Source organism: Ailuropoda melanoleuca, chromosome 13, assembly GCF_002007445.2.
Source record: "Ailuropoda melanoleuca isolate Jingjing chromosome 13, ASM200744v2, whole genome shotgun sequence".
Classification (NCBI taxonomy): domain Eukaryota; kingdom Metazoa; phylum Chordata; class Mammalia; order Carnivora; family Ursidae; genus Ailuropoda; species Ailuropoda melanoleuca.
The window spans coordinates 9,696,915-9,710,873 of record NC_048230.1 but is presented as its reverse complement, the minus strand read 5'-3'; the positions used below and the strand labels follow the sequence as shown (position 1 = coordinate 9,710,873).

General features: G+C 39.8%; 1 protein-coding gene across 2 annotated transcripts in view; it reads right to left on the bottom strand.

Annotated features, from left to right (window-relative positions):
• Window positions 1-11,410, bottom strand: part of TAF15 (TATA-box binding protein associated factor 15) — a 28,336-nt gene extending 16,926 nt beyond the window's left edge. Inside the window, exons 1-5 of one of the 2 annotated variants that reach the window (XM_034639898.1) lie at window positions 11,284-11,410; window positions 4,684-4,723; window positions 3,278-3,329; window positions 3,107-3,191; window positions 2,924-3,023 (exon numbers count right to left, since the gene is read on the bottom strand). In XM_034639898.1, coding sequence (XP_034495789.1) covers window positions 2,924-3,023; window positions 3,107-3,191; window positions 3,278-3,329; window positions 4,684-4,723; window positions 11,284-11,290 — 284 coding nt within the window. In that variant the 5' untranslated portion in view covers window positions 11,291-11,410. The remainder of the gene's footprint in view (window positions 1-2,923; window positions 3,024-3,106; window positions 3,192-3,277; window positions 3,330-4,683; window positions 4,724-11,283) is intronic. The other variant, XM_002923623.4, reaches the window with a different exon arrangement.
• Between the last annotated feature and the right edge of the window lie 2,549 nt (window positions 11,411-13,959).

Genomic DNA, 13,959 nt, shown 5'->3' with positions numbered 1-13,959 from the left:
ACCCTGAGCCGAAGGCAGACGCTTAACCGCTGTGCCACCCAGGCGCCCCAAGAGTCGGATGTTTAACTGACTGAGCCACCCAGACAACCCTAATACCACTTTCGGGTGTAAATCATTTAGTTTTTTTTTATCTATAAAATCTCCTTATCAATAATGGAATGACCTTCAAACAATTCACTATCACTGAAGAGGTCCCAAATTATGAGAAAAAGCACATGCACCTTTGAAAACATTAGTGAAACCAAAAAAATCGCTGTGGCTTTTGCCATTCCCTTGAATTTAAAAAAAATTAAAGTTCCCACAAAAAACAATAATATGTCTCATTCTTTAACAAATGTATCACAACCAGCGCTGAGTCTTTTTTTTTTTTAAGATTTTATTTATTTATTTGAGAGAGAGAGCAAGGGAGCGCGTGCTGGAGGAGAGGGAGGAGGGGACTCCCCGCTGAGCAGGGAGCCCAATGCAGGGCTTGATCCCAGGACCCTGGGATCATGACCTGAGCCGAAGGCAGACACTTAACCGACTGTGCCACGCAGGTGCCCCAAGTGCTGAGTCCTTTTAACAGTTACATTAAAAGGCTCTCTATCACTTAGTTTTAACAATGTTATCTCATAATATTTTGGGTACTATTTTCTTATAATTATCTTTAGAACCTATAGTACATTCTCCTAAATAACTTCAAAGATAAATTTCAGAAAACAATAATAAGGGGCACCTGGCTGGCTCAGTGGGTGGAGCATGCAACTTTGATATCAGAGTTGTGGGTTGGAGCCCCACGTTGGGGGATAGTTTACTTAGAAAGCAGAATCTTACAAAAAAAAAAAAGAAAGAAAACAACACTAAATCAGATTTTTAGAAGAAGGAACCTGCTTTGTGATGCCATTTTTTATCTGCAACTAGTCTACCAAAAAATGAGACTGCTTTATGATCTCTGGCAATTCAAAAAGAAATTCCTAAGTATGTGCTAAACAATATGACTATTAATTACCTGTTCTCAGGATGGGAATGTTGAAAGGAACATTTAATTGGATTTGAGTGCTAATGTTACTTTTCTAAAAAGGGAACAAAAGTCTGATAACTTAATAGTCACGTCTTATTCTGCATCAGATGACCAGAGCAATCTAATAAATAATAAAGACCAGTGTATGTTCCCTCAACTCCTTAACCAAAGCACATCACATCAAGTCAGAACCCTAGTGCTTCACTTTAAAATTGTTGTCAAAAAAAGGGGAGGGGGCACCTGGCTGGCTCAGTCAGTTAAACATCTCAGGGTAATGGGATGGAGCCCCATGTTGGGCTCCACACTCAGCAAGGAGTCTGCCTCAGATTCTCTCTCCCTCTCTCTCTGCCCCTCCTCCCACTTGCACAGATGCACATGCGCTCTCTCAAATAAATTTTTACAAATTTAAAAATAAAAAGTAATAAAAATTTTTAATTGACAAAAAATAAAATGGTCGTCAAACCAAATCTAACACTTTTCTTTGGTCTGCATTTATTATCTCATGCTTCCAAAAACATATCCTTATAAAAGGATTTCCTAACTTTACAACTAACCAACAGGGCTTAAATAAGAGCTCCTCCTTCTGATGTAACATGCTTTCTGAAAATTATTCTCTGCACATGTACACTGCTTTCTACTTTTCAAAACACTCTCATATCTGTAAGACTGACAATGTGACCTCACAAATCTTTCCCCAATCCTTTTATTTAACTGAATTTCACTTAGAATAATTTTTTTCACTGCAGAGAGTATTTGTGATCTCAGTTTTTGCCTAATTTTTGATGTATGTAATTTAAGAGGCTACATAATCTTAATTTCTCTTTACCTCTACAAACTGGGTATAATTATTGACTCTTTCATTGTGGCTAAGGATCAATTAGAGAATACAAAAGCATTTCAAAAAATGTAAAGCACAATTTTAAAGAATTAAGTTGCTATTATTAAAATTAGTAACAAGAACAAGCTCCTCACATCTGAAACTTTAAAAAAACTATAAAACCAAAACAAAACAAAAAAAGCTATAAAACCTGTGAACTTGTTGGTAAATATTCACCTACCTATGTTAACAAATAAAACATACTTAGACTATCTGAAATGTGTGGATAGGTTTGGGCACTTTTTAAATATTTTTGTCCTTGAAAAGGTAATACACTAAAATAGCTAAAAAATAAAATGGAAATAAAAGCAAGCACTGAAAGTCTCCTTTTATAGCCAGGTTCTTATTTAATCTCAGATATAAAGCAGAGGTACAACTGTTTTTTTAACATTTAAATCATGTGCTGCAGGGCGCGTTCAGTCCGTTAAGCATCTGCCTTTGGCTCAGGTCACGATCCCAGGGTCCTGGGATCAAGTCTCACATTGGGCTCCCTGCTCAGCGGGGAGTCTGCTTCTCCCTCTGCTCCTCCCTGCTGCTCGTGCTCGCTCACCAGCTCTCACTCTCTCTCAAATACATGAAATCTTTAAAAATAAATAAATAATCTACATTCTTATACAGCTAAACAGTTAATATTACAAATAACACATCATAAGAATAAACTGACAATGCTAACAATTTCCACCTTCTTCCTAACACAGAACTATGAAATTCGGGGTGCCTGGGTGGCACAGCGGTTAAGCATCTGCCTTCGGCTCAGGGCGTGATCCCGGCGTTATGGGATCGAGCCCCACATCAGGCTCTTCCTCTATGAGCCTGCCTCTTCCTCTCCCACTCCCCCGGCTTGTGTTCCCTCTCTCGCTGGCTGTCTCTATCTCTGTCGAATAAATAAAATCTTAAAAAAAAAAAAAAAAGAACTATGAAATTCATACTTCAAAACTTCCAAAAAAAAAGTGTAACACTAGGAGTTTGGTGGTGAAGTCTATTTAATACCCAAAGTGTTATTTCCACTACCCAACACAATCTCAGTGCTTTTACTGTTTCCTTACCCTCCTGATGATTCCGTGTTTTGTTGACCCTGGTTATAAGACGGCTGGCCATATGAACTCTGCTTTTGATTCTCATAACCACCGTAGGATTGTGAATAACCTAAAGATTGGATGGATATACCATTTAGTAAATGTTCTGATTTTTTAATTTCTAAAATAGCAAATTTAATAAACCAGTCCAACCTGATTGGCTTTGTCCATAGCTGGAGTAGCTGCCATAGTTCTGTCCATATGAGGAATCAGAAGGTTGTCCATAGCCAGAATAGCTCTGAAATTTAGGTAAATACAAGTTTTATCACCTACTTAAGATAAAAATAACTATTTACGAAAAGCACAATTTATATTTTAACCTACTTGTGGTGCTTGTCCATAAGCTTGGTTGCCTGGATTTCCATAGGAAGAGTAACTGTAAAAGAAAAATGTACTCCTTGAAAGAGATGTGCTAGAATTTAAAAGCTTAAAAAAAAACCAACTTCATTTTCAACTTTCAACCCCATACAAGCTTCTCTTCTGAGAAACTGTCAATTTGCCTGTCTCTTACAGTCTAAATTGAAAGATGATGACCAAAGACTGTTAAGACATAAATGAAATCACTCCCAGACCTCTTGATACCAAACAAGCACCATAAGTTTAGCTTTGACAATCCCACACAAACAAAACTTCAGGAGAACTAGAAAATCTCAAGAGAATTATACTTGGGTGGGGGGGTGACTACATGGAAGCAAGACCCATAATAAAATTCTGAGACAGAAAAATAACTTTTTAAATTAGCACTTTAATCAAATTAGCTATGTTCTGAAGATTAATTTCTTCCTACCATCTGCCTTAAATCTGCCTTTAGTAACTATATTGTATCCCCAGTAACATAGCACAGCCTGGCATATAGTTTGCTGACTGAATAAATGTACCTTCCTCAGATTTGAACTTTAATTTTATAGCATGTAAATTCTAACAAGTCAGAAACAAACTTTCTGAATATATGCCCCCCAAAAATATTTGCCAAAAAAAAACCCTTTTTATTATTCTAGAATTATCAAGTGCTAAAAGAATTTAACTTTATAAAATATATTTCACTGAATAAACATTTGCTAGTTGCCTATTATGAAGTCAGCACTATCCTAGGAGAATAGAAAAGTCAAACCAGTTTTGTTTTCATGAAGCTTAAAACCTGAAGACAGAAGATACCTGAGATGCTATTCTGAATATCTCACATTGAGCTGCAAAATATTTATAATGTAATTTGAAGGCAGCTGTTTCTGGCAAGTAAGAGAACCCTACCGCATGTATACAGTCACACAAAAACCGACTTTTATTATAAGCATTGTAAGGAGTCTTTTTAAAACGCTAAACATTTATATTACAATGCTTAAGGAAAAACTGCTCTGAAAAAAACAGCATATTATATATAATCAAAAACTGAAATGCTTTCTCTAAGAACCTATTAAATAGTTCAACTGTCTAAATCCATGTAATAGTTTCATCTTAAAAATTTCTTAAAGAAAACATTCTTTAAAATACCTATGAGATTTGTTTTAATCTCTAGGGGGCATGTGTATTTACTGATTCAAGAAGGGTTTTTAAAAAAAAAAAAGGAAAAAATGTTTCAGTACATATGTACACAGGCCTTTTCCCCTTGACAAGCTAATATTTAACTCTAAGAAATCCAGATACCAATCTCTGAAGGAACGCATGACTAAATTCATCTTTTTTTCCTTAGTTCTACTCTGACATGGTATTATTAAAATGTATGTATACTTTACCTTTGCTGCTCACCCCCAGACTGACCGTAAGTTCCAGAATCTAAAACACATAAAAAGAATTTTAAATCTTATTTAAAATTATGTTTCCTTCAAAGGCTGACTTTAGCTTTTATAGATGAAATACAGTAAGAAAATGTAATAAAAACTATCTACAGAAGGAAAACTAGTTAAAATTACTGTGCAAGGATTTGTTTACAGTAACTGCATCTTTGAAAAAACTACTCCACAAATGTGTCCTGATGGTCTTAAGAACCAAGTGAACAAGCGTAAAACAATCCGTGAAAAATCCATCCTTTTAAAAAACTCAAGTTATCTTAACTGCAAAAAAGCATCTATTGAAACTAATCAAGACTAAAAAGGGGGGAAGACATACACTCTGACAAGATAAATTCCCAGGATTACACTGACTTCAAATCTTCACCAGCCCAACATACACACCACCCCCTGTACTGGACTGCTCTGGCCGTCAGCAGCAACAGCTCTCTGAAGACTGGTAAAAGCAGCTAAGTTAGTTGTTTATCCCCAACTTTACCAAGCTTTCAGGGATTTGGCCAATCGGTATACCAACTCAGCAAAACCTACTTCCAGCTTCCCTTTCGGGAATAAAAACTACCAAGGAAGGCATGAATTAAATAATATCAAAAAAAACCTTTTTTCAACTATAAGCTTTTCCCAATACCTCAAAACATCAGTTACATCAAAAACTTTTGAAGAGGCTCTATCTTTTAGGTTTCTACTCTGAGTCAAATGAATGACCTAAGTTTATTAGTGATGAATAAGAGTAATATTATATGAAATATTCTTTCAACTGCAATAAATAACTCTGAAACTGCTGACCATTAGGCCCAATCTCATCCAACATGAAAGAAAATCATTTGCTGTCAAACAGTTCTGAAAACCCACCAGAAATCAAATCAGTGACTTTGCATTCAATTCACATAAAACTACAGTATGAAAACCTTGCCATTGGCAGCGTAGTAGATGACATCAGATTTGCCACTTTTCTGCAGCAGAGCTCTACATTCAGACTGAACAAGATTATTTTTTTAAATCCTAAGAATACTGAATGAAATCCTGACAAATTATTTCTATGAATGTGAAGAACATAGGCTGAGATGAAGAAAAAATTGTTTATCACTGCCACACCCATGATAAAATGACCACAGATTTATCGCCAATAACCAAATAAAATATGAAAAGCACACAGAATCTAACTGGACCACAGATTAGATACATCTACCAAATGAAAAATGGAATTAGCTTCAACTAAATCAGAAACTGAAAAGGGATTATGAAGTGGGAGGGGAAGTATGAGTAAAACTTAAGGTACCCTTGGGATAAATTAAGCTTTAGCTTCAATTATATCCCAAGGCAATGATGGGGGGGGTCCCCCGCTGACAGAGCGGAGTCCAAGACCTGCTTATTTCCCTTTCACTCAAGCAAAATTATAGAAGGACACAGCATATAGGTTATGTGACCCTGGATCAAATCTAGTAAATATGAGAGTCCATAATTTAACCCAGTCACTTTGGTCCTCTGAAATTATAAATCTGACTTCTTTAGTTGCCTGACTTTAAAACTCTAGAAGATAGAATACTGATCAATAAGTACAGCCCTTAGTATAAATACTTGAGAGAAAGTACAAATGTTTCACATTCATGAGTTTGTAAATGTTATTTTTGGCATTTCAAACTACGGCTCATTATGAGTACTTGACATTTGAGCCTTGTGTCTGAATCCATGATTTAGAAATGCTTTCACTTCCAAGTGTATTGGGTTTTGATTCTGTTGTTTTCTAATTATATTCCTTGCAGCCAGAAAAGGTATTTTCTCTATTATTCCTGGTACTTATTAGGATTTGTTGTTTTTTGCTTTTCCCCTTGTAAATATTTCACTTGCATAAATGCCCCCATGTGCCTGAAAAGAACTGTGTATTTCCTAAATGTTGAGAAAATTCTTTAAGTCTAGATGATACTTAACTGCTTATACCATTCATACTCTTAACATTTGGTCTGTCCCATCTATTAATTACACAGAAAGGTATGCTAAAAAAAAAAAAAAACAAAAACAAAAAACTCCATCTGACCAGATTTGTCAATTATGTTTTTTTGGTTTCTATATTTTGAGGTTATATTGTTAGGCACATAAAAGTACAGATTTGTATATTCGTCAATTCCATTTTAACATTATGTTATGATTAAAAATGTCCAAACTTTATTTTGACTGGTAACATAACTAAACAATCTTGCTTTTGGTTGGTGTTTGCCTAGCTCATCTTTTTCTATCTCTGTACTTCCAACATTTCTTATTCCTATGTTTTAGGTATATCATTTCTGAACATACAGATAATTATTTTCCCCAATGTGAAACTCCTTCAACTGGCTTCTTCATATTTTTACTACTACTTTTCATTTATTCCTATGCACCTATATTAGATTTTTCTACTTACCAGGGTTTTTTTCTTTTTAACTCCTTTCCTGCCTCCTACTGGATTTTCTTTACTCCCTATTCCCCTATTGCTTTAGAAGTTACACATTCAATTTTTGTTCTTTTTGTTTTCATTTTTTAACTTCCAAATGTAATCACTTTACTCTTCAATGTTCCATACTGTTAGTATTTGCTTTACATTTATTGTGTTTGCTCCTTCTATTGTTTTTTGCATTCTATTCCTCCTTTCTGGATTTACTTTTGTTAGTTCTTTTGGCAAAGGCCTGAAAGTGGTACTCTTAGTCTTTAGACCTGGGATCATTTCATTATTTTCCAACTTCTTAGAACTTTTAAGTCTACCAATCCTACCATTTCCCTATTTTCCTCTAGTAGGTAATTGGTATTTCATAATATGCAGTTTCACATCAATGTATCTAGGTATGAATTGATTTTTATGTCTCATGTTTGAAACCACCGCTTTTTGATCCAAAATATTCATTATCTTGGAAAAATCTCACCTATAATAATGATTCCTCCCACATTTTTTTTTTAGATTTTTTTTTTTTTTTNTAGATTTTTTTTTTTTTTGGACAGAGATAGAGACAGCCAGCGAGAGAGGGAACACAAGCAGGGGGAGTGGGAGAGGAAGAAGCAGGCTCCCAGCAGAGGAGCCTGATGTGGGGCTCGATCCCATAATGCCGGGATCACGCCCTGAGCCGAAGGCAGACGCTTACCTGCTGTGCCACCCAGGCGCCCCCCACATTTTCTTAGGAGACATATTATATACATATTAGATGTATGACATGACTTCTCCATCTGTTTCTAAATCTTATTTTTCATCCCCTCCTTCTGAATTGAATTCTGGGTAACTCTGTCTTCCATTTCACTAATTATTTCTTCTGCTAGGTCTACAATTCAACTTAACCAGTTTCTATTTCATACTAGGTTCTTTAATATCTACATGGCCTTTCTTCCTACCACCTTGGTCTTATGGTTGATTCCTTCCTTTAGATTTTTAGTAATTTCAAACATACTCGCTTTCAGATTACCTATTAGGGGTTCTAACCCCATTTGTCACAAACTCTCATTTTGGTGAACTGTTTCCTTGAGTTCTACAATTTTGTAATGTGAATCTACCTTTTGCAAGGCTTGTTTTTCCTAGAAGATTCCTGTGACCTAGGCTGTGACATTTCCTCCAGAAAAGGTTTTCATTAGTTTCTACCAGGAGCCTCAAGGTTATTACCAGCCCAGAACCAATTTTTACGATAAATTCTTGAAGCACAGTTCCCAGGTTACAAATTCTCAGGACAGACTTTTTTCACTCGGGCCCAACATTCCTTGTTAGGTTATGCTGATATAAAGGTTTTTTTCTACTTCACTCTTTCACTAAAGACAATCTTTCAAACATCTAGGATTTATGGAAAGTCTCAGTTCCTATTATCTGTCTCTAATAGTCCAAAGCCTTCATCTCCTTGGGTACCTGGATAATAAAACCCAGTCGAGGGGCACCTGGGCGGCTCAGTCAATTAAGTGTGTGTCTTCAGCCCGGGGCCTTGAATCTGGAGTCCTGGGAAGGAGCCTCAAGTCAGGTTCCTTGCTCAGCAGGCAGCCTGCTTCTCCCTCTCCCTCAATCCCCCCCACCCCCTGCTTGTGCTCTCTCTCTCTCAAAAAAAAATCTTAAAAAACAAACAAACGAAGCCCCAGGTCTCTAAATGATGAGACCTAAAACCGCCTCTTTAGGGAAACGGTCAAGCTAGCCGTATGCTGGCTTCTACTTCGTTTCTGGCAGTTAGGTCTTGCCCTTTTTTTGTAAATTCTTTCATTTTTGGTGTTTGTAGACAGAGGGTTTTCAATTCATATTGGTCTGCCATATTGCCAAAATGAGAAGTACCTTAACTTCAATTTTTCTATGTATAACTTCTAACTTGAAGGCGTCAGTTAATTCACATTTGTAAACAATATTTGAATGAGAGTCTGACTTACAATATTTACAATTTTTACTTATTGACTACGTAAGCACTTATATTTTATAAAGTTTGTAAGTCTGCTCTGTCAGGCATCTCGAGTGGTTGAGTTTGTAATGTTTAAAGGATTTAACTAAACTTAATGCAATTAGCTGTTTATGGGAGTTTACTGTTACATTTATTAACTGAAACATTCACCAAAAAACAAGTCAAAAGCATAATGCTTACTTTTATACAAAGTCAAAAATATTTTTATACACATTTTACAAAATGCATGAACAGTATATAACACTAAGCAGAATTTAAAGATTCTCGCTTCAATGGACTTAATTTAGAAACAATCAATTTTGTATAAAGTTCTTTTCATATGTGAAAGCCAATCTTGATATTTAAAAAACTACTTACAAAGTGACAAATTAATCTAGTGTCTTGGTACTTTGAAGATCAGTACTAATGGGTAAACGAGCTCACATGCTAATATGACACACTGAAATCCTGGACTTTACAGACGGTAACCTCTAAAATTTAATCTTCCATAAAAGCTACACAGTCCTATAAAAATAGCCATTGTTTTATTCCAGTAAAGATGCTAAAAATCAAGACACGCCAATAGTTTTTAATGTCCACTGAAAGGGTCAATTTCCCCATAAGGGTAGGAGAATTTTATTTTTTTTTAAACCATGGATGGGTTACACACCTCCTAAGGATATACTTCTACATACTTCTGTGGAGCTTTACCAGACTTCATTCCAAATTATGCACCTGGTAAAAGATGCACCAATGTCTAGTTGGGAGTAAGAGATTCTTTTTTTCTTGGAGCAAGGATTAAATACTGAAAGAAGAGAGAAATCCTGTGCAGTTAACAGCCTCTTCCATCAGGTAGGTGTCCCATCCCACAAAAGCTCAATATTCAGACTTAACATTAAGGTTAATCTAAGGAATGTTTATTATTCTCCTGTCCAGTCTTGTTAATTTGGCCTCGTCTCAGCCTGCTACTTGTTTTTCGTCACACATTTCCATTCTTCTGCAAGACGGGGGGGGGGGGGGGGGGGGGGGGCCCTGAGCTCCANGGGGTTGCGTTTTGTTTTTTTTTTTTTAAACCAACAGGTCCTTCCTTAAATGTAAAAAGACTGTGCCCAGCCAACACTTTGATCCCCATCATATGGCTTCAAGGAAATGTTCTGCTTTTCCACGTGAAACGTGATCTCTCATGATGTCTTCTAGCAAGTGGATAGCTGGGTCTTTGCAGCCTGTGAGGTACCCAAAACAGTGGACCCTGAGTGGTTAGCCAGGACTGCTCAATCTAAACAACATTCGTGTTCCCGACTTTAAATTCGGGTTTAACAGGATCTAAACTGACTGTCCTGAAGAGATCAATGCCTTTTTTTCTCTAGGCCTCTTCCATACAAGGGGGGAGGGGGGGAGGTGTCTATGACTTTAAATGTTTCGTGTAAGACTGCCTTTCCTTTGGCCTGTATGCTTTAAGGTAAATGCCACATGTACCTACAGGAGTCTATCCAGAATAAAAAAGGCTCACTTTCAGGGCTCCTGCAGGAGATAAACAACTGGGTAAGGAAGAAAAATGAGAGGAGGGTGAGGAGGAAGCTGAATTATACGCAAACACCCCCATTCGAATCCGGGTGGTTACGGTAGAGGGAATAACGGCAAGTAGAATTTCGTGCAAGGCAACGTCCTTTGAAAGGGCTCCCAGAGCGTCAAGACCCCCACCTGATGAATGGGTGAGTCAGGAAGGCCCAGCTCCACTTCACAGATGGGGAAACTGAGGTACGAGGCGACGAGACGAGTGGCCCGAGGCCTCGCTGAAATATCTGAGGCGGAGCGGAGAACCAGAAGCACCGATTCTCTCAGGCGGATGCTCTAATCACGGGCTCCCCCGCCCCCGTGATGGCGTAGACGGCCTCCGCCCCCCCAACTCACACACCCTCCCCGGGAGCAGCATGTCTCCTCAGGTTCCAAGGACAGGGTCAAAAAAGGCGGGGCCCGAAGCGCTCCCGCCGAGATTGCAGACTGAGAGCGTTGGGAGCGTGCGTCCCTTCAGTCCAACATGGCGGCGGCCGCGGCCGCCCCCCCCCAAGCCTCCCTCAGGGCCGGAGGCTCTCCCTCGGGGCCCTCCGGTAGGCGGGAAGACGGCCCAACCCCGCCAGGCCCCTTCTCGCCGCTGCCGCTGCTCGCTGAAGGAGTCACCTACCCGACATGACTAACGGCCGCAGCGCGAAACCCCCAGAGCCCGCCGACAACAAGGAATACGAGAGCGAGGCGGCGCGGGGGCCGGAGCTGTACTGAGGGCGGCGCGGCGGGCTGAGCCCGACTGCGGGGCCTCGGCAGCCAATCAGAGGACAGTGGGCGGTACCACCGCGCCAAGGCGCGAGGGGTGGTTCAGTACGAGTACGAGCCTCTGAACCCTGAGGACTTCAGAAACCGTCTCTGTTCTCCCCTCCTCGGACGGTACCAATATTGAGAGGGAATCGAGAAGAGAAAGTACCAATGCCGCCGTTAGCATGGGGGAGGAAGCCGAGCCTACTTTCTCCGTCCCAATTACAGTCCTGTTCCTGACTTTTATCGCGTGTGACAGAATTCGAGGTTAGGAAGGGAAAGAGGGGAGGCCTTAGAAACACGGACTATTTGGTTAGAAAAAGCTTTCTTCCCCTAAAATTTCGAGTGGTATGCCCTAGTTCGCTCAGCTTTGGTTGCAGGCAGCTGGAGCCACCTGGGGGCGTTGGGTGTCGCCGAGCTCCGGGACGGAAAGTCGTGATCGCCTCCCGGTCTAACTACCTTGTCAAGTAAAACACAGACTACAAGGTGATACTGAAACAAACGTGTGCATTAAAACGAAACCACACACAAACCTGGCCTTGAGAATACAGTGGATGGGAGGTCGAGCTTTAGTTTTCAGTGCTGTCGTAATGGCCAACTCTAATTATCAGGCACCTTACATCATCTCATTTAATTCTCACAACGCACTGATGAAATATTATCCCGACGTTACGGGCGTGATCTTGCCCTAGGTCGCACAACTAGTAAATAGCCAATGTGGAATTCGAATCCTAGTAACCAGGCACCATCGCCTGTGGGTTTAACCATCATGTTGCACTGCCTAGTGGGGGCTGGAGCTCTAGAGTATAAAATGAGGCTGTGAAAGCTCGGAGAGGACACAAGGACATATTCCCCGAAGGCAACGCAACATCTGAGTCAAGCCAGAGCCATTGAGCAGAAGTTGACCAAGTGAGGTAAAGGGCTTTCGACTAGTTGTAAAACAAGTAATTCTGTATGTTTGGAGTTTACCCTCCAGGGGAGAATTGTAGATGAGTCCAGAAAAGTAGAGAGCTAAATAATCCATATCTTGTAAAATACAGTGCATTAGGATTTGTGCTTTATCTTGAGGGCACTGGGAAGCCAGAGGATTTTAAAGGAAGGTCACATTTGCATTTTCAGGCTGCAGTATGAAGAATGTATGGAGATGAGAGGTGCCTAAAGCAGGGAGACCAATTCAGTGGCCGACGAAATCATTCTGCTGAGAGATCACAGTAGCCTGGACTTAGGTTGTAGCTGTGGAGGTGAAGTGGCGAGATCTCTGAAATACTTCTGTGGTAGACTGAGCAAGATCAGGTGACCAATTTGGGAGGGAGGAGCTAAGGGACAGTGAGAAGCGTATTCTGAGTTTCCTCCCTTAGAGTAGTCGTCAGATGGTGGTATCATTCCCTGTGGTAGGGAACAGGAGGAGGAGCAAGTTGGGATGGAGGTAGAGGGATAAGTTCAGAATTAACACCTTCAGGTCAGAAAAAAGACATGAGGTCATCACTCTTCATTATACTATCAGTACCTGTACACTCAACTCTAGATATCGAGGGTCACGGAGCTCTCTGGATAAGTCCAAACAAGCAAGGTTAAAGGAATAAAAATTCCTTCATGACTAAAAATGATTCAGCCGATCAGCGTGTACACTGAGGCAGGCAACCCAGAGGAGGAGATGATGGGCATGTGCAATCACAGGAGAGAATTGGGTTAGGGATGGGGGAAACTTGTAGATTGTTCTTCCTCTTTTTTAATTTTAATTTTTTACAATTGGGTGTTCTTTTTTTTTAAGAGGGAAATACAAAAAATGTTGTTCATCATTGCCCCCTTAAGTTTGTACCATCAATTCATTCTTTCATACATGCATGCATTCTTCACTTAACTGCCATTTCCTGAGATCTACTCGATGTCAGGCCCTGGAAGGCCTGGAGGTGGAGAAATAGGAAACACGATGGCCCCTGCCCTCCAGGAACTGCAGTCCCATAAAAGGGACAGTACAAACCTTTAATTCCAATAACTACTGAATGCACTAGAATTGGAGAATGCAGAGGGTGCTCTGAAAACAGAGTAAGAGCACCTAGCCCACATGAAGGGTGGACGGAGTATTAAGGAAGGCTTCCTGAAGGAGATACCTCCTAAACTTAATTTTGATGAAAGAACAGGAATTAGGCCAGGGATGTATATCAGGAACAGCATGCTCCAGGCAGAAAGGGCTGTATTTGCAAAGACTACAAGAGAGCAAAGTGCCGGAAATTGCAAATAGTTCTGGCTGGCTGGTCTGTGGACATGCAGGGGTGGACAGTGGTTATAAATGATGAGTGAAAGAAGTACACAGAAAGAAGTACACATCTTGAAGAGCCTTGTGTGCCTGGCAGAGGAGTTTGGATACTAAATCAAAAACAATAGGGAAGGAGTGTCTGGCTGGCTCCATCTAAAGATCATGTGACTCTTGATCTTGGGGGGGGTGAGCTCGAGCCCCACGTTGGGTATAGAGATTACTTTAAAAATAAAATCCTTGAGGCACCTGGGTGGCTCAGTGGGTTAAATGGCTGCCCTCAGCTCAGGTCATGAT